The sequence below is a fragment of the Dendrobates tinctorius genome, unplaced genomic scaffold, assembly GCF_039654945.1.
Source record: "Dendrobates tinctorius isolate UK_male_01 unplaced genomic scaffold, ASM3965494v1 ptg000160l, whole genome shotgun sequence".
NCBI classification, from domain to species: Eukaryota; Metazoa; Chordata; class Amphibia; order Anura; family Dendrobatidae; genus Dendrobates; species Dendrobates tinctorius.
Genome location: NW_027361827.1, coordinates 21,929,754 through 21,948,472, shown reverse-complemented (window position 1 = coordinate 21,948,472; position 18,719 = coordinate 21,929,754). Strand labels below are relative to the sequence as shown.

The following is an 18,719-nucleotide window of genomic DNA, read 5'->3' as shown; positions in this document are numbered from 1 at the left end:
TCACTTGTTAAAGACTAAACTTCAGACAGAAAGGCCCACATACAAACAGCAACTGAAAACCACCGTAGTGAAGGCCTGGCAGAGCATCAAAAAGGAGGAAACACAGCATCTGGTGATGTCTATGAGTTCAAGACTTCAGGCAGTCATTGCCAAAAAAGGGTTTTCAACCAAGTACTAGAAATGAACATTTTATTTACAATTATTTAATCTGTCCAATTACTTTTGGTCCCTTTAAAAACAGGGTGGCACATGTTAAGGAGCTGAAACTGCTAAACACTTCATCCAATTTTAATGTGGATACCCTCAAATGAAAGCTGAAAGTCTGAACTTCAACTGCATCTGAATTGTTTTGTTTAAAATTGATTGTGGTAATGTCTAGAACCAAAATTAGAAAAATGTTGTCTCTGTCCAAATATATATGGACCTAACTGTAGATTCATTGGCCATAATAGGTACTTAATATAATATTAAGATTAAAGAATGGGGTCTAGTAAAGGATCCCCTATCAACACTTGGAGTAGAAGAAGTAAGACTGTCTAGACAACAAGATGTAAAAATAGAAAAATCAGAACAACTGTGCTAAGCAAAGCAGGCATAAGTAAGGGATTCATTTAACCCCCGTGGTGATACAGATTGCATTCTAAATATCCACTCGGCCTCTCGTTTTAGAATTGCCTTATCAAAATCTCCTCCCCTTAGCTTGGGTTTAACCAATTCAATCAGATAAGGAAATTTCCTCCAAATGTCCGTCATGTTTTTCATTAACATGACGGACAATCGGGGTGTCCCTTTTATTTCTAATGTCGCCCAAGTTCTCACCAACCCTAGTCCTCAATTCCCTACTGTTTTTTCCAATGTAGTCAAGGGGTCATGTGCAAGTTGCTTTATACACCATCCCCTTGGTTCTACAATTGCCAAAGTCTCTTATATAGAATTGTTTACCATTGGCCGCGCTGGAAAAACACTTGCACTGTGACATATAGCGACATTTCGAACAGTTTCCACACTTAAAAAAGCCTAAGGGTTTTCGGTCCAGCCATGTTCCAGTTTTTTCGGGTTTCTGGTAAAGACTGTGAACCAGCCTATCCCCGATATGCGTTCTAAGGCTGTTTTTGGAATGTTCATACATGCGCAAAGTAAGGGTTAAAAACGCTCCTTATTGGAGTGCAGTAAAATATTGCAGTATGTGGACATGTCCATATATGTGGTCCGCATTGGCACGCAACTACATAGTGCGGTTTAAGACTGACCCTGAAATATCTATACAAGTGCAAAGGAAGGGTTAAAAGCGCTCCTTATTGGAGCGCAGTGAAGTATTGCGTTATATCTAACGAAGTCTGCCGCCTAAAACCTCCATTGCGCATGTCCAAAAACATGCCGTCTCTTAGCATACAGAAAGTGGCTTGCGTTCCACACTGGAGCGCACGCCTGCAATCATCAAGTATGAGATGCCTGTCTGAGCATGCGCAGAGGAACTCCACAGGACCCTGGGTGCGCACCATGTTCGAACGCTCAGCTTGTATTTTAATAATCTGGAGCGCACGTCTATAACTGTTTAGACGTGTTATATTTATTTTATGAACGTTTATTTTATGAACGTTTATGGAAACATCACAGTGAATTGAGTTTGAAACATTCAGCGTGTATTTCAGGTATTTAATTCATTCTATGTCTCCTGCTTTTTACATAATATCATTCTATCCCCTTTTTGAATCACACCGCTGGAAATAGGGTTTCATGTGTGGGTTTTTTTTTTCTTTGAGCAAATTCATTAAGGAGACTCTATCTATGACCTAGTGCGACCTGGGAAATGTGGGTGTGTCTGTCTCGGCTGGACATGATTGGTCCTTGGACTCCATTTTAGGATATATAAACTAGTCCTATATGGCATTTGGACAGGTTTGCCTCTCTATCTGGACACCTCATATCCATGAATTGGCTGGTTACTTATTGTGCCTCCTGATGAACCGTGTGGACGGGGAAACGCGTCGAGGCTGGAAGCTAAGTTTGGGTTAACCCCCAGCTGTTTCTATAATTTTTTTTTTTTGGCAATAGGTATCATCCATTGCCTTCTATGGGAACCAATATGGATATAATTCTGATGTTCCTTTATTGAACCACGCTATTTTTTACCTCTTGTCTGTGCTTGTCTGATTTTACTGCAGAGTTTTTTTGGCTTTATTTGATAATGCATATGGAATCTATGTTTTCTGTAGTCTATTGTGGCACCCCTGAGGGTTCAGTCGCCACAGAGATACTGCACCTCCTCCTGAGGTGTGGTGCCCCACCATCCAGGTAAGGTGGAGACACCTGACCACACTCCAACACCTGCATCCCACACAACATAGTAGTGTAGCAAAGCACCTTTGGTGGCTCCCTGCTTGGAACACGAAGAGTGCTGGGTGGAGCTTAGTTGCACAAGAGAGCGGGAGATTATTAGGACTAGGTCAGTCTGTGAGAGAAGATCCCCTGAGAGGGATCGATTGAAGGAGGTGCTGCAGCAGTCTTCAGTGACCTGAGGCTGCTGGCACGGGAAAGAGATATATAAAGCCTGATTCTCCATAAGAAAGAAAGATTTGTACGGAACATAAGGAGAAGAAGAGAACTAAAGACTAGGGTCAGAGCTGAGCCCTTCCTCAAGTTCTAAGCGCATGGCCGGGGTCCGGTCCCTGAGGGTTGTATGGATACTAATGGTCCTGCAGCAGACACCGGAGGAATAGAAGTTGTCACCACTTTATTCCCACACAAGACTTGGGGGCACAACAGCAACGTTAGTGAGCCGGGACTTGGTAGCAAGGAGTCCCCGAAGCAGGCTACAGCTGTCTGCCGTGCAAGTAGAGTTCTAAAGAACATCTGAAAGGAGGAACTTCAGTATAACTCAGTACTGTGAGTACCTCAAACAAGCGCTAGTGAGGAGACGTTCAGAGAAGGCACATGTTGGCGGAGTGTTGGAACGGAGTACTTCATCTTGCCTGGAAGTGGACTGAGCCCCTGACCTGGAGGACACGGCACGGATGCAGGCACCTGTATGCTCAACAGACTGTGAGTAAAGCTTTGGAACTACATGCCCTGGTGTCCTCCACTTATTCCTGCATCAACCCACTCAGCACTGCTACATCTCTGTGCTTAGCACTGCACCGTTACGCTCTCCTCACTGTCTCCCCATTTACACTGCCCTGGGACTACAGCCCTACCTGTCATTGCTGCACCACACCATCTGTCCCAGAGATGCAACCCTGCAGCGCTGGTCAAATTGACCAGAAACCACAGGTGGCGTCACCAATCATCCACGCTTAACACCATCCGCTTTCACATGCACGCCCAGGGCCATGGACCGGATCACCACTACTGTGACACTTCCCTCTGAGATACTGGCCCGATACCGAGTACCCCACGGCCCTGGCGGGGGATCCACTATTAATACCCAAAAAGACAAGATTGCCACTATCTACTGGTAATACAAGAGGTTTCTCTATGTTTACATGTAATAGACAGTCTTTTATATATTGTACATTAATCGCCTGTGTATTCTTTTAAGCACTATCTTTCATCTCTTTTATTTGCTTATTGTTTTCCCACCTGTAGTTTATAAGAGTCATTTAGGGTGAGTCTGGGACAGCCGCGGCGGAGTGGGGGCGCCAAATTGTATCTTTTAGGGTGCCAACCTCCACTGTCAGGAAGGGATAGCAGGCTAGTGTAGGGCTATCGTAGGTTATTATAGTATAGAGTTTGTTAATTGTTATTGCACTAGGGGGGTGTTTTTTACCTCAATTTATTAAAGTTGCATACTTTTAAAGGGATTATATGATTGCATCATCTCTGCGGGTGAGCTGCAGGCGTCTGTGCACCCATAGTGGGCATGTGATTTCTTGAGATCCCATCCACTATGCTGTAACATCTGGATGCTGCATAAGTATACCTTACAATTGAATGGTGACATTAACCCTTTGTTAGATTAACCCACTCGCCACCACTATAGGGCAATGGGAAGCCCACGCATTTTTAAATAATTAACCCCTTAAAATAACAACTACAACTCCCAAATTTTGCACACAAACCCGCATCTAATTATTAGTCAAGGACATATAAAAAAACATGAAATTAAATGCTTTACTGAATGTAAACCATGTGTCATTTCATGTCGGGTTGGGGAAGGATTTGATAGAAGCCGGCAATTTAATTAGCGGCTATTCTGCTATGAAGAACTCTGTGAAATATAAATATATATATGTTTGTCACAATGACATCTTTCTTTCTTTATTAAACCTGTCAGTGTGAGTTTACTGTATAGCGCACTGAATTGCCGGCTTTTCTAAAAGACACCGGGTGCGTATTTCTCGCAAGTCACATGTGTGGTCCGTGTGTAATCCGTATTTTTTGTGCACCCATAGACTTGCATTGGAGTATTACGGCCGTAGTACGCTGACAATCGCAACATGCTGCGATTGGCACGGACCGTAGAATACGCCCGAGAAATATACGGCTGATGGGAGTTGCCCATAGAGAATCATTTGTCCGTGTGTAATGAGTGCTTTTAACGCCTCTCACTCGTCCGTATTCCTCGCCAGTGTGACCTCGGCCTAAAAGTATCCACTTTTCTGTGGCTGTTGGAACAGACAGACACGTTCAGAAAAAAAAAAATCACATGTGAAATTCATATGAACTCCATTCCTGTCATTGCAATCTATGGCTCTATACAGGATTCAGGCAGAATGCACCGGGAGCAGTAAAGAAAGACAGTGTGAACAGGTCCAAATGTAAAACACAGGCATTAGACATAATAAACTGATCCCTATTATGGCGACACTACAGTTACAGAACTATATATGCAGCACATATACACAGATATACACTATACATGTACACATTATATATAAATTATAAATATAGAAACATACACTACATATTGTGTATAATGTATACAGACACATACAGTGTGTACAAGGACAAATATAAGGTATGTACACACAAACATTCAGTTTCTATACAATATATACAGTATGCTCACATACATATACACTTTATACATATATTTCACAATATACTGCACACATGCAGTATACATATATATGTATAATATAGACACATACTATATACTGTATGTACATGAATATATATATATATATATATATATATATATATATATATACACAAATACACCACAGATATACACAATCATACTATATACTGTATATATGCACACACATACTATATACACATATACAGAGACACACACTATAAGGCCTCTTTCACACTTCAGTTTTTTTACAATCAGTCACAATCCGCCAGGTTTTGAAAAAAACGGATCCTCAATTTTCTTTTGAGGATCCGTTTTTTCCCCATTGACTTCCATTATTGGCGGATTGTGACGGATTGCCGTGCGTTGCATCTGTTTTTTTTGCAGATCCGCCAAAAGTTGTTGTCCGTCACCATCCTCAAAGATTTCAAAACGGAGCTTGCAACGTTTTTTCTCTGGCGGATCCTCCAGACACCGAAATTCTTTCTGGCTGCCGGACCAAAACAAAAAAAATCAATCTCTCTCTCTCCCCGATTCCTTTAAATTCTTCATTTGTCGGATCCGTCAAAAAAATGGACGGGTGGCATCCGTTGTCATCAGTACTACAACGGATCCGCCATCCGTCCTTTTGGCGGATTTTGACTGATGCAAAAAACTGAAGTGTGAAAGAGGCCTAAACTGCACATATACACCCAGATACACATATATATGTAAACTTACCAGGTCCTGATGTCACTTGTGCAGATCTCAGGACTGATGTAGGAGCAGCCATGATGAGGAGGAGGTGGCACACACAGGGCTGCAGACAAGTCCTGCCTCAGGTCTGACCTCTACTGTGCTGTGCCCATCCCCCTCACTATCATCTTCTAACCTGACACTGCAGGGGAGATGGGGAAAGCAGGGGGTTTGGGAGAGACAATCAAGGACTGCAGAGGATGCACAGCGTTATCCACTGTAAGTAATTCTGTACACCCTCTGGGCACTTCATAAAGGGGCTGCAGACACAGGGGGCCCCCTTTGTGGGTGGGGACCCCAGGCAGCTGCCTTGTCTGCCTGTCCAAAATGCTGGCTCTGCTTGACAGTACACACTCCATTTAGCTACTTCCTGAGTCTGTCAATCTATTACAGGATTGTGCAGAGCGAGCCAAGGAAGTCCCAGTACCACAGGTGAAGGCAGACCCTCTAGCACATAACAATTTGGTACTTAATGACCAAGTCAATTTTTACAATTCTGACCAATGTCACTTTATGAGGTTAGAGCTCTGGAACACTTCAACATATCCCACTGATTCTGAGAATGTTTTTTCAAGACATATTGTACTACATGTTGGTGGTAAAATTTCTTTGATATAACTTGTGTTTATTTATGAAAAAAATGGAAATTTGGCAAAAATTGTGAAAATTTGGCAATGTTCAAACGTTTAATTTTTGTACTCTTAATGTCACACAAAGTAGTTAATAAATAGCATTTCCCTCATGTCTACTTTACGTCAGCACAATTTTGGAAGCATAATTTTTTTTGTTAGGACATTATAAGGGTTAAAAGTTGACCAGCAATTTCTCATTTTTCCAACAAAATTAAGAAAACCATTTTTCTAGAGACCACCTCGCATTTGAAGTGAGTTTAGGGGGGGTTCAATATAACAGAAAAGGGCTCAGAAGGAAGGGAGCACCGTTTGACTTTTTGAATGCAAAATTGGCTGGAATCAATGGCAGCGCCATGTCTCATTTGGAGACCCACTGATTTACCTCAACAGTGGAACCCCACCAATTCTAACATCAACCTTAACCCCAATACACCCCTAACCCTAATCCCAACCCTAACTGTAATCCCAGCCATAACCACAACCCTAACCCCAGCCCAGCCTTAACCTTAGCCTAACCTTAGCCCAACTCTAACCCTAACTTTAGCCCAACCCTAACTTTAGCCCAACTCACTTTAGCCCAACCCTAACTCTAACTTTAGCCCAACTCTAACGGGAAAAATGGAAATACCGTATATACTTGTGTATAAGCCGACCACCCTAATTTTGCCACAAAAAACTGGGAAAACTTATTGACTCGCGTATACGTCTAGGGTTAAATGGTGGTCAAAGAAGATGCTCCATAGATAAAACCCCCCCATATGCTGCTGCACAAGGGTTAATGCTGCTCCATAAGATGCTCCATAAATACCCCCCATATGCTGCTGCACAAGGGTTAACGCTGCCCCATAAGATGCTCCATAAATACTCCCCATATGCTGCTGCACAAGGGTTAATGTTGCCCCATAAGATGCTCCATAAATAACCCCCATATGCTGCTGCACAAGGGTTAATGCTGCCCCATAAATACCCCCCATATGCTGCTGCACAAGGGTTAATGCTGCCCCATAAATACCCCCCATATGCTGCTGCACAAGGGTTAATGCTGCCCCATAAATACCCCCCATTTGCTGCTGCACAAGGGTTAAAGTTGCCCTATAAATACCCCCCATATGCTGCTGCACTGCACAAGGGTTAATGCTGCCCCATAAATACCCCTCATATGCTGCTGCACAAGGGTTAATGCTGCGCCATAAGATGCTCCATAAATAACCCCATATGCTGCTGCACAAGGGTTAATGGTGCCCCATAAATACCCCCCATATGCTGCTGCACAAGGGTTAATGCTGCCCCATAAATACCCCCTATTTGCTGCTGCACAATGTTGCCCCATAAATATCCCCATATGCTGCTGCACTGCACAAGGGTTAATGCTGCCCCATAAATACCCCTCATATGCTGCTGCACAAGGGTTAATGCTGCCCCATAAGATGCTCCATATATACCCCTTATTTGCTGCTGCTGGTGCTGCTGCAATAAAAAAAGACATACTCACCTTTCTGTCGCTGGGGGCCAGGTGCCGGTGTCCTGAGCCCCCGGCACCGGTGATATTCACCTGTCCCTGTTCCATTGCTATCCACCGCTCTGACTCCCGGCTCTCTGCAGTGACAGCAGATGGCGCACACTGACTACGTCATCGTGCCCTCTGCCGTCACAGCAGGAGGATCCGGAGACACAGCGGTGCACAGCTTGGAACGGGGACAGGTGAATATTACTCTGCCCCATCATACTCACCTCTCCTCTGGCAGTTCTCTGCAGCCCCTGCTTCTCCTCTGCCATCTGCTTCCTGCATTCAGATGGTCACGTGGTACCGCTCATTAAACTCATAAATATGCGCATGTTCATGAGTTTAATGAGCGGTACCACATGACCGCTGAATGCAGGAAGCAGACGGCAGAGGAAGAAGCAGAGGCTGCAGAGAAGTGCCAGGAGAGGTTAGTATGATCTCTCACACCCCCGCTCCCCCCTGGTATATGACTTGCGTATAAGCCGAGAGGGGGACTTTCAGCCCAAAAAAAGGGCTGAAAATCTTGGCTTATACACGAGTATATACGGTAAATACTTTTTTAAATTTTATTATTTTTACCTAACTAAGGGGGTGATAAAGGGGGTTTGATTTACAATTTTTTTTTAATTTTGATCAATGTGATAGGTTCTATCACAGTGATCAAAATTAACCAATAGGAAAAATTTCCTATTGCAGCAATTCTCAGCGGGCTCACTGTGCATGCGCAAGCCATTTTCTCCAGGAAGAAGATGCCAGCAGGGACAACGGATGTATCGGGGAGGGATTGGGGACACTATTTCTCTCTCCTCTGATGTGCGATCACATCAGAGGAGAGAGAAATTAAATGGGAAATCTGACTTTTTTTTTGCGGTTGCCATTATACCGTTAATAATGGTGATTGCAACACTGGGGTCGGTATAAAAACAACGACCCGAATCATCTTTTCTGGGGTCTCAGCTGCCCCCCGTAGCCGAGACCCTGGAGAAATGTTGACTCTGAGTGGCGTTATACCCTTATTCCTCAGAGCCGTTAAAAAGCGGCGCTGCGGCTTAAGTACCATTAACTGCTGCCGTTAAAAAGCACTGGTTCATTATTAAAAGAATAGTTTTCTGAAAAAAGTGGCGTGTGCTCCCACATAATTTTCTTAACCATCAGAGGGAAAGCTGATGGCTGGGAGCAGATGTTTATAGCCTGGTAAGGGGGTAATACCCAAGGAGCTTCCCAGGCTATTAATATCAGCTCACAGCTGTATACTTAGCCTTTACTAGCTATTAAAATGGGGGACCCCCCAAAAAATGACTTAGAGTCCCCCTATATTTAATAACCAGCAAAGGCTATGAATTTCAACTGCGGTGAACTCGCCTCTGCACCATGCGACTTTCTCTCGGTGCTAGCAGGGATCTTACCGAGGTCACCATAGTTCAGCCCAGCTGGGTACGCAACCTCAGTGATGTCACCGCTAGTCACTGAAGCTGCGCTCATAGCAGCTCAGTCACCAATGGTTCTCATAACCAAAGAAATAGAAGTATAAACAGCCTAATACATTTGTGCTCCCACATAATTTTCTTAACCATCAGAGGGAAAGCTGATGGCTGGGAGCAGATGTTTATAGCCTGGTAAGCGGGTAATACCCAAGGAGCTTCCCAGGCTATTAATATCAGCTCACAGCTGTATACTTAGCCTTTACTAGCTATTAAAATGGGGGACCCCCCAAAAAATGACTTAGGGTCCCCCTATATTTAATAACCAGCAAAGGCTATGAATTTCAACTGCGGTGAACTCGCCTCTGCACCATGCAACTTTCTCACGGTGCTAGCAGGGATCTTACCGAGGTCACCATAGTTCAACCCAGCTGGGTACGCAGCCTCAGTGATGTCACCGCTAGTCACTGAAGCTGCTCTCGTAGCAGCTCAGTCACCAATGGTTCTCATAACCAAAGAAATAGAAGTATAAACAACCTAATACATAATCTAATGATATTGGCAAAAGAACATTGTAAACCAAAAAAAGAGCCACATATCCAAAAATTAATGACACTATAAGAAAGTTAGAATCAATATATTCAATTTTATTAAGGACACCTTAGGATACATTAAAATCACAATACAAGACAACACATAGTAAAAAAGCAAAGGAGGCAACGTGTGAAACGCGCGTTGGAGTGTGGGGTGGCAGTGACGGCACGTATATGATGAATCCTGGTTAGTACTTGAAACTCTATCTTTAAGCTTAACTAGATTGTGTTATTTATTATTTACTTTATGCACTTTCATTGACTAATAACTACTTTATATGTGCTCTGCACTTTATCTCTATGCATTTTTATGTATTTATTGGTCAATATTTCTATATACAGTATATTGGATTAACACTATATTTCAATTTAAAGTACGTGCTCTGGTCTACTCCCCCCATTTTTTTACTATGTGTTGTCTCTTGTATTGTGATTTTAATGTATCCTATGGTGTCCTTAATAAAATTGAATATATTGATTCTAACTTTCTTATAGTGTCATTAATTTTTGGATATGTGGCTCTTTTTTTGGTTTACCAATGGTTCTCAGCCTGGACGGTCGCATCTTGACACCGTACAGATTGAAAACTAATTATCCCCCAGACATGGATTACAGCGTGGGACAGAACGACGGAGAGGTGAGGAATATTGTTGTTTTATTATTTGTGGTTTATTACAGGAGACGAGGGCTTCATTGGAATTAGGAGTTAGGAGAGTATAACTGTTTGTTATTTTTAAATAAAAATGGAAAACTGTGTTTTGTTTTATTTCTAATAAAAATACTTTATTCTGGCTGTGTCTTTATTTACCATACCACTATAGGATTAGTAATGGACAGTTGTCTTATAGACCCCACTCCATTACTAAGCAGTGGGCTTGATGTCACCAGATAATACAAAGGTGACACCAACCCCACAAATATGAACCCAACTTGCCACTGCTTCAGGGCAAGTGGGAAGAGTGGTGAACTGTGCTATCAAAAGAAACTTTTAGTCAATATACCTTTAAGAAGCAGCTGTACTGTTTATGACGCCTGTGCTTAATGGACTTGAATTATACTGGATGTGCTATGATATTAAACTACACTGTTCATTTGTTCATGAGGACTCTATCAATTGTGTCTGTGTGAACAAGTGGATCCATCTTGCGCCTGAGGAAGCTGCAGTGCATGGTTCCCCTAGAGTTCCAAAGAATTAATGAGACCTGTCACACCCCTACCTGAACCTAGTGGCGTGCACATAACACTAGTATGAACAATAGTCTGTGTTTCTTGACCAACCAAAAAAAATACATAAATTCAAAAGTCAACATAAACGTATGTCTCCTGACCTACTAAATTTACGTCTGGATAATTAAAGTAAGATTAAATGCTGTGTCATCACATTGTTTTTTTAGTGACCACATCACATTTGAAGATGCTTTGAGGGGCCTATATGACAGAAAAAGTGACACCATTCTAAAAACTGCACCCTTGAAGGTACTCAAAACCACATTCAAGAAGTTTATTAACCATTCAGGTGTTTCACAGGAATTTTTGGAATGTGGAAAAAAAATGAACATTTAACTTTTTTTTCACAAAAAGTTTACTTCAGTTCCAGTTTTCTTTTCTTGACAAGGGTAGTAAGAAAAAAATGGATGACAAAATGTGTTGTGTAATTTCTCCTGAGCATGCTGATACCCCATATGAGGGATAAAACCACTGTTTTGGCACACAACAGAGCTCGGAAGGGAATGAGCGCCATTTGACTTTTTGAATGCAAAATTTAACATTTTACCTTTTTCACAAAAATGTTGCTATTTTTTTACTTTCACAAAGATAGCAGGGGAAAATGTATCACAAAATATGTTGTGTAATTTCTCCTGAATATGCAGATAGCCCATATGTGGGAGAAAACTACTATTTGAGCACACAACAGGGCTTGGAAGGGAAGTAGCACCGTTTGACTTTTTGAACGCAAAAATGGCTGGTATATATAGTGGATGTCATGTCACGTTTGGAGAGTTCCTGATGTGCCTAAACAGTGTAAACACCCCACAAGTGACCTCATTTTGGAAACTACACCCCTCGAGAATTTTATGGAATAAGTCATCATTAGTGATCAGCGCAAGCGCTCGCTACTCGAGTTGGCATTGGGGTACTTCGGTATGCATCAAGTATCGCTCTCAACACTAAATGTCATATCATCATCATTTTTTTTAACTTATAAAAAAACTAACCTCTGATATGGCTAAGCAGCGGACAACCCCCACAAGTGACCCCATTTTGGAAACTAGACCCCTCAAGGAATGTAGCTAGATGTGTGATGAGCACCTTAAATACACAGGTGCTTCACAGAATTTTACAATGTTGATCTGTGAAAATGAAAAAATATATATTTTTCCAGCAAAATTTTGTTTGAGCCCCAATTATTTTTAATTTGCACAAGGATAGCATATGAAAATGGACCACAAAATGTGTTATCCTGATGCCCAATATATGGTTGAAAACTACTTTTGAGGCACACTGCAAAGTTCAGAAGGGAGGAAGCAACATATTGGAGTTCAGAATTTCCTGGATTGGTTTGAGGGTGCCATGTCACATTGGCAGAGCCCCTGAGGTGCCAAAACAACAGAACCCCCACATAAGAGACCCCATTGTATTAACTACACATCTCAATAAATTCATCTAGGGGTGCAGTGATCATATTGACATCATTGGTGGGTCACAGAATTTTACTTCATTGGGAAGTGAAGAAAAAAACACATTTTCATCACAAAGATGTTGGCATATCTCCAGATTTTACATTTTCATACTGGGAAATGAGTACCAAAATTTTTCCCACAATTTCTGCTGAATTTAGAAATACTCCATATGTGGCTCTACAGTACCATTTAGCCACATGGTGAGACTCAGGATTGACAGAGTGCTATTTGCCTCCTGGAGCGCAGATTTTCCTATGAGAGTTTGCGGACTTTATACACGTAGCCCCTAAGTGCTAGAAAGTGACACAATTTTGGAAATTATACCCCTTTGGGAATTTATTTACAGGTGTAGTGATGATTTTGACTCCATGTGTGTTTTCTAGTAACAATAAGCAGTAGATGTTGCTGACTGAAAATTGCAAATTGCAATTGTAGTCCCAAGTAAGTTGTAATGCCCAGTACTTTGTCGTGCCCAGTACTTTGCAATGCTCAGTACGCTATAGTGCCCAGTACGTGGTAGGGCCCAGTTCATGCTTCTGGAGACATGTACCTGTAAATTATATATACATAAATATGGTTTAAATATGGCACACTGGGGCTCAGAAGGGAGAGGAGCATTAGGATTTGAGAGTGCAGAATTCGCTGGATTTATTTTGGAGGGCAATGAGTCATTTTGATTTCCCGAGCCTTTGTATCTACCAGTAACGTGGAATCCCCCTCTCCATTGACAGATGATGGACCTAAGTGGGGACTTGCTTTTTTGTGGATTCATTTGAAGGTTTTATTGGGGACATTTTACATAACGTTTGGGATCACATTAATCATGTGCGCTACACTGAGCACTTATATCGGGTTTTCCATCTAAATCTCAGAGTGACATAGTTCAAATGAAACCCCAGAGGAATCCATTCACTATAATGAGGCAGCAGAGTTACTCTGGACTCTGTCTGGCCTTCTTTTCAGATGTGCACAAAACTGTGGCCGAAGGCACTTTCATGCAATCTTAAAAAGATGGACACAAGGCATGCACAATGCCTCCATCTGCATCATTATAGAGAATCTTCTGTCAAGGGTTCCGTCTGAATCATGTACTTGAGAGATGGTAACCCTGGTGTAAGTGCTCAGTGCAGAGCGCGGGAAAAATGTGCTCCGAGCCTTTCTGCGATCTTTGGGAGGCAGAATGAAAAAATCAACAGCAGGTGAAGAATTGGTTTTACTTATTTTTTCGCCGTTCCTCGTGCGGTATAAGTGATAAGGCGACTTTATTCTTTGGGGTTTTTTTATGTTTGACTGCTTTCACATACCAAAAGACACTTTCTTTTTGCAAAAGCTAGTTTTTGCATTGTCATATTTTGACAGCAATAATTTTTCTACATTTCTGCCAACAGAGTATTGTTAGAGCTTGTTTTTTGCGGGAAGAGTTGACGTTTTTATTGGTATCATTTTTGGGCACGTGACTTTTTTTATTGCTTTCTATTTTCATTTTTGTGAGGCCAAATATACAAAAAGCAACATTTCAGTAATAGTTTTTTTATGCTGTTTTGCATTTGGTAAAATTGATAAGGCAGATTTATTCTTCGGGTCAGTACAATTACAGCGATACCATATTTATATTGTTTTCTTGTTTTTTGGTGCTTTTACGCAATAAAAAGTATTTTATAAAAAAATTATTATTTTTGCATCACTTTATTCTAAGAGCTATAACTTTTTTATTTTTACACTGGTGGAGCTGTATGGCAGCTTGTTTTCGGCGGTACAAGATTAAATTTTCATCACTACCATTTTTATTTACATTCTTTTTTTAATTGCATTGTATTCCATTTTCGTTTGGTGGTATGATGGAAAAGCATAATTTTTGCATAGTTTTTCTTTTCTTTTATACGGCATTTACTAAAGCAGTTAACTAGTGGGACAGTTTTATAGGTCGGGTCGTTCACAATGTGGCAATACCAAAGATGTGTACTTGGTCCGTTAACAAACTTATATCGGGTCAGAAACAAATCCCAGGTAACATATAAGTACTAGCCGGACTCATGGATGTGGGAAATCAGGATTCAAGGTAAAAAAGCAGCCCAAAATTAATTGATATTTTAATTGCTGAAAGGCGCACCAGATAATACAAATATATACAGTTACTACAGCCAGAAGTACATATAAAGGTAGGGTACTGATATCAGATTACAGTTAGCTGTATGTGTCAAGTTACCGGTCGTTGTAGCATGTGGATCCAGGGAAGCACTCAAAACCACAGGTACTTTCTTAGTTTCTGGTCTGTCTCCACGCGTGGCCTGACGTGACTTCCATGGCAGAACAATAAAACTGGCTAAATGTGTGTAGCTAGTTTTTAACCCCTAGCTCGCCCCTTCCAATATTTGCCACTTGGGCTGAACTGAAGTCTCATCGCCTGACCTCCAGGCTGAAATATTTACCAATATCTAGGATGGGTCATAATTTCCTAGTGGGAAGTCCAAACAGGACGACTGACATCTCAGTGGGTTCTTTTGGGATTGACCGATATGGAGAATCCAAACGTGGGTCAGTTAAGTGGTTCTGGAGAGCCAGTCTCGATAGCTCAATATCGGGGACAGCTAGAGAACAATGAGACACAGGTGTGTGTGTAGGGCTCCCAGGATTCTGGTGGTTTATTGGGTTTAACCCTGAGATGCCCGATACTCTCATAATTAATCTCTATGTGTCGGTGCCTCCCTGTCTGGGGTTTCCAGTGTTAGCTTGCAGCCCCACACAAAAGACAGCAGGGGGTCCCAGCTCTTTTCTTCCTCACATTAATTGATGTGGGTCTTCTAAATTTTTGCCACATGGCAAATTTTTGTTCTTTTGCGAATTTGTGTATTTATCACATGAGTGGGGGCCACAGTTCCAAGAGAAGGAGAACTCTGGATAATATCTTGGGCCTGAAATTAATAAATCAAAATGGTGTCTGCCTCGTCCTTCACACCAGGGTATCATTTTATTCAACTTTCCATGAGCTGTATGCCCTTATAGACGGCTTAGCAGGGTTGATCCCAGTCCTATTGACAGATTCCCTTTAGGCCATGTTCACACGTTCAGCATTTGGTCAGCATTTTGATAAATGAAGAAGTGGTGACGTGTTTATATTATACATTTCCTCTGATGTTTCCACTCCTGATTTTGGCTTAAACATACTGATATAAAACACTGGCCAAATACTGAATGTGTGAATATGGCCTTAGATTGTATAACGGACTTATATTGCTTCAACATTCCTGTAGAGCCTCTAAAGAACAAGGTTTCTTGCACAATTATTTCAGCAGCATGTTATTTGTTAATAGCAGAAGGTTCTTTCCTAGCTGGTATGTAAGAGCAAGACAGCTGTGATTTTCTGAAATTGTAGCAAAAACACAGCATTTTTACCACATTTTTTGAAAATGGTAATATAAAGGTGTGGACCAAGTCTTAAGGCCCCTTTACATTTAGCGATGCACCAGCGATCCTGACCACGATATGACCCGGTCAGGATCGCTGGTGCATCGCTAAATGGTCGCTAGTGAGCTGCCAAACAGGCAGATCTCACCAGCGATGCAGCAGCGGTCGTTACTTACCTTTCAGACGCGGCGATGATGACGTCCTCTCGCCCGCGTCCACACGTCGCTCGTCGGCGCCAGCAGGAAGCAGCTGACGAGAAACGGACCAGTCCGATCTCACGCGATCAGTGGGGGAGCCAGACGGAGGTAGGTATCACACATAGCGATATCGCTTGCAATATCGCTGCTGGGTCATAAAATTGGTGACGCTTTAGCGATATCGCTATGTGTAAAGCCCCCTTTATACTTAACACATTTTTCTGGTTAATACATGCGTATAAGGAGAGTAACTATATGATTCTTCAAATGTTGGGTATCTTTTAGCTATTAAAAGCTTTTAACAATTTGCAATTGGTAACAAGATAAAAGATATTTTTGTGCTGAAATAAAGTGACCATAAAAACTAGCAGAACTACAATAAAAAAAGACTCTCAAGGAGCATGATTCTTTTTTATACAAATCAGTAAAAATCAGATACCATTTGTATAATTTAACTTGTAACTTAATAATATTAAACAGCAAATACTTTAATGTACAATGGCCCATATTAACTTATTAAATGAAAACGTACCGCAGAAATGAGAACAGAAAGCCATGGCCTGTCTAACCACTTGTAGGGGTCACTCTTACATGACATAAGGGTGTAGTTTACAATCTGATGAATCAATGATCCGGTCTCATCTACTCCAGAAGACATTAAAACCTAAGCAGAAGAACAGCTATGGTATAATTATATTTATTTTGTGCATTTCAGTTTGTATGTTTTATTACATTTTGTTGCATAATAATCTATGAAATGTACAGAACAAAAGTTAAATATGTAATGTTTACAACTGGAAGAAACCTGCATGTATTTTGCGTTTTGCAACCTTTTAAAAGGTTTCCTAGAGTTAAAATTTGGAGAATGCACTGCCAGTGCATATTCTAAAAAGCAAAAGCGAATATAATATTCAAGTATTAAGTAAGGAAAATATGTAATCAGAAATATAGACCTTGATCAGGGGGAAACATTTTAAGGAAAGGGGAAAATTGTATTAGATTTCAGCTTTTCATCAATTTACCAACATTTTCTCGATGATCAGAATTTATTTTCTATTTAACATAAGGGGGTTGAAGGGAACCTGTCACATCATTTTTCAGCTATAAACTGCAGCCACTGTCTTTCGGGGATTATCTACAGCATTCTAGAATGCTGTAGATAAGCCCCCAATCTAACCTGAAAGATAAGAGAAACAATTTTTTTTGAGGGCAGAGCCAAGTACTGCAGTGCGCAGGTGACTGTAAAGGTCAGAGAGGCCCAGCCCCTGTGCACTGCAGTACTTGGCTCTGCCCTCAACAGGGCAGATCAGTACGCCTGTGCAGGAGCCACGACGCGAAGTAAGGAACATGATGACATCGCATGAAGATGGGAGGCGCCGGACCTGGACCTGCAACGCCCATTGGACTGGACCACCCCAGGTGAGTATAATAAAAATTGTTTTTCTTATCTTTCAGGTTAGATCGGGGGCTTATCTACAGCATTACAGAATGCTGTAGATAAGCCCAGAAAGGTGGTGGCCGCAGCTTATAGCTGAAAAACGAGGTGACAGGTTCCCTTTAAGGTAATAGTGTGCTATGTGACAGAGCCACACGTTTTCCTGCAAATTGTAGCATTTTTAACTTATAGTAAGGACACTTGTTTTTAATGTCTTACTGCTAAATAAAGGTGAATCAAAAACATATATCTCAAAGCTCTAATCGTCTGCAGTTTTGGGTAGCAATTTTTGACAATTAGTTTTTGGAACTATTGAAATGTTGTACCCTCCTGGCTGAAAGTCAGTGGGATGGAAGAGAAGCTTCTCTGCTGTGCTGTTGATGTAGGGCAGAGAGTATTAAGCCCTGATGCATCAATGTTGCCCATTCTAAAAACCCCTGTGTTCTCTGCAAAATTTCTAAATGTCAGTCATAGGGTATGTGCATACAATGTCTTTTTCCACCTGAAAAAGCACTTAAATCAAACCTGTTTTGCTAAGTAAACTTCAGAAACTGTCAGACTGGCACCATTATACTGATTAAAATGATACCTGGGGTGAAGAAATCCATCTTGTGGTTCTTGTGTAACCAGTGTTAGGCTAACTTCACACTAGCGTTCGGCAGGGCTGCGGATGGCAGCCTACTTCCTTCTTTCTTCCTCTGTTAAGCCCCACCCACAGCCACACCTCTTCCATTCAGCTCTGCCTACATCTGCATGCGTCCTATCTTTAATCTTTATTTTTTATCTTTAACATTGGGTACGCAGGCCATGTGGATGTATACGGACGCATCTGCAACAAAATGCAACATGTTGCGTTCGACGCAGGGTATGCAGGACGCCTGCAGACATAGGTGGAGCTGAAGAAAGAGGTGTGGCAATGGGTGGGGCTTAACAGAGGAAGTAGGCTGCCATCTGCAGAGCTACAAAATGCAAGTGTGAAGGCAGCCTTAGAAGTTTTCAGCTAATGAGATGCCTATGCTCCAGAGCAGGCTGTAGGCAGTTTTATCTTCCTACTCTAGGCCATAAAAAAAAGAAGGAAAGACCTGCCCACAGGCCACCC

At 41.7% G+C, this 18,719-nt stretch overlaps 1 protein-coding gene across 5 annotated transcripts in view; it reads right to left on the bottom strand.

The window, feature by feature from the left end:
- LOC141052466 (protein shortage in chiasmata 1 ortholog-like) overlaps positions 1-18,719 on the bottom strand; it is a 356,749-nt gene that overhangs the window by 35,015 nt on the left and 303,015 nt on the right. For 4 of the 5 annotated variants that reach the window (XM_073549702.1, XM_073549703.1, XM_073549704.1 and 1 more), the window contains one exon: positions 16,718-16,849. The exons of the other annotated variant lie outside the window; for it this stretch is intronic. In XM_073549702.1, coding sequence (XP_073405803.1) covers positions 16,718-16,849 — 132 coding nt within the window. The remainder of the gene's footprint in view (positions 1-16,717; positions 16,850-18,719) is intronic. 5 annotated transcript variants of the gene reach the window in all.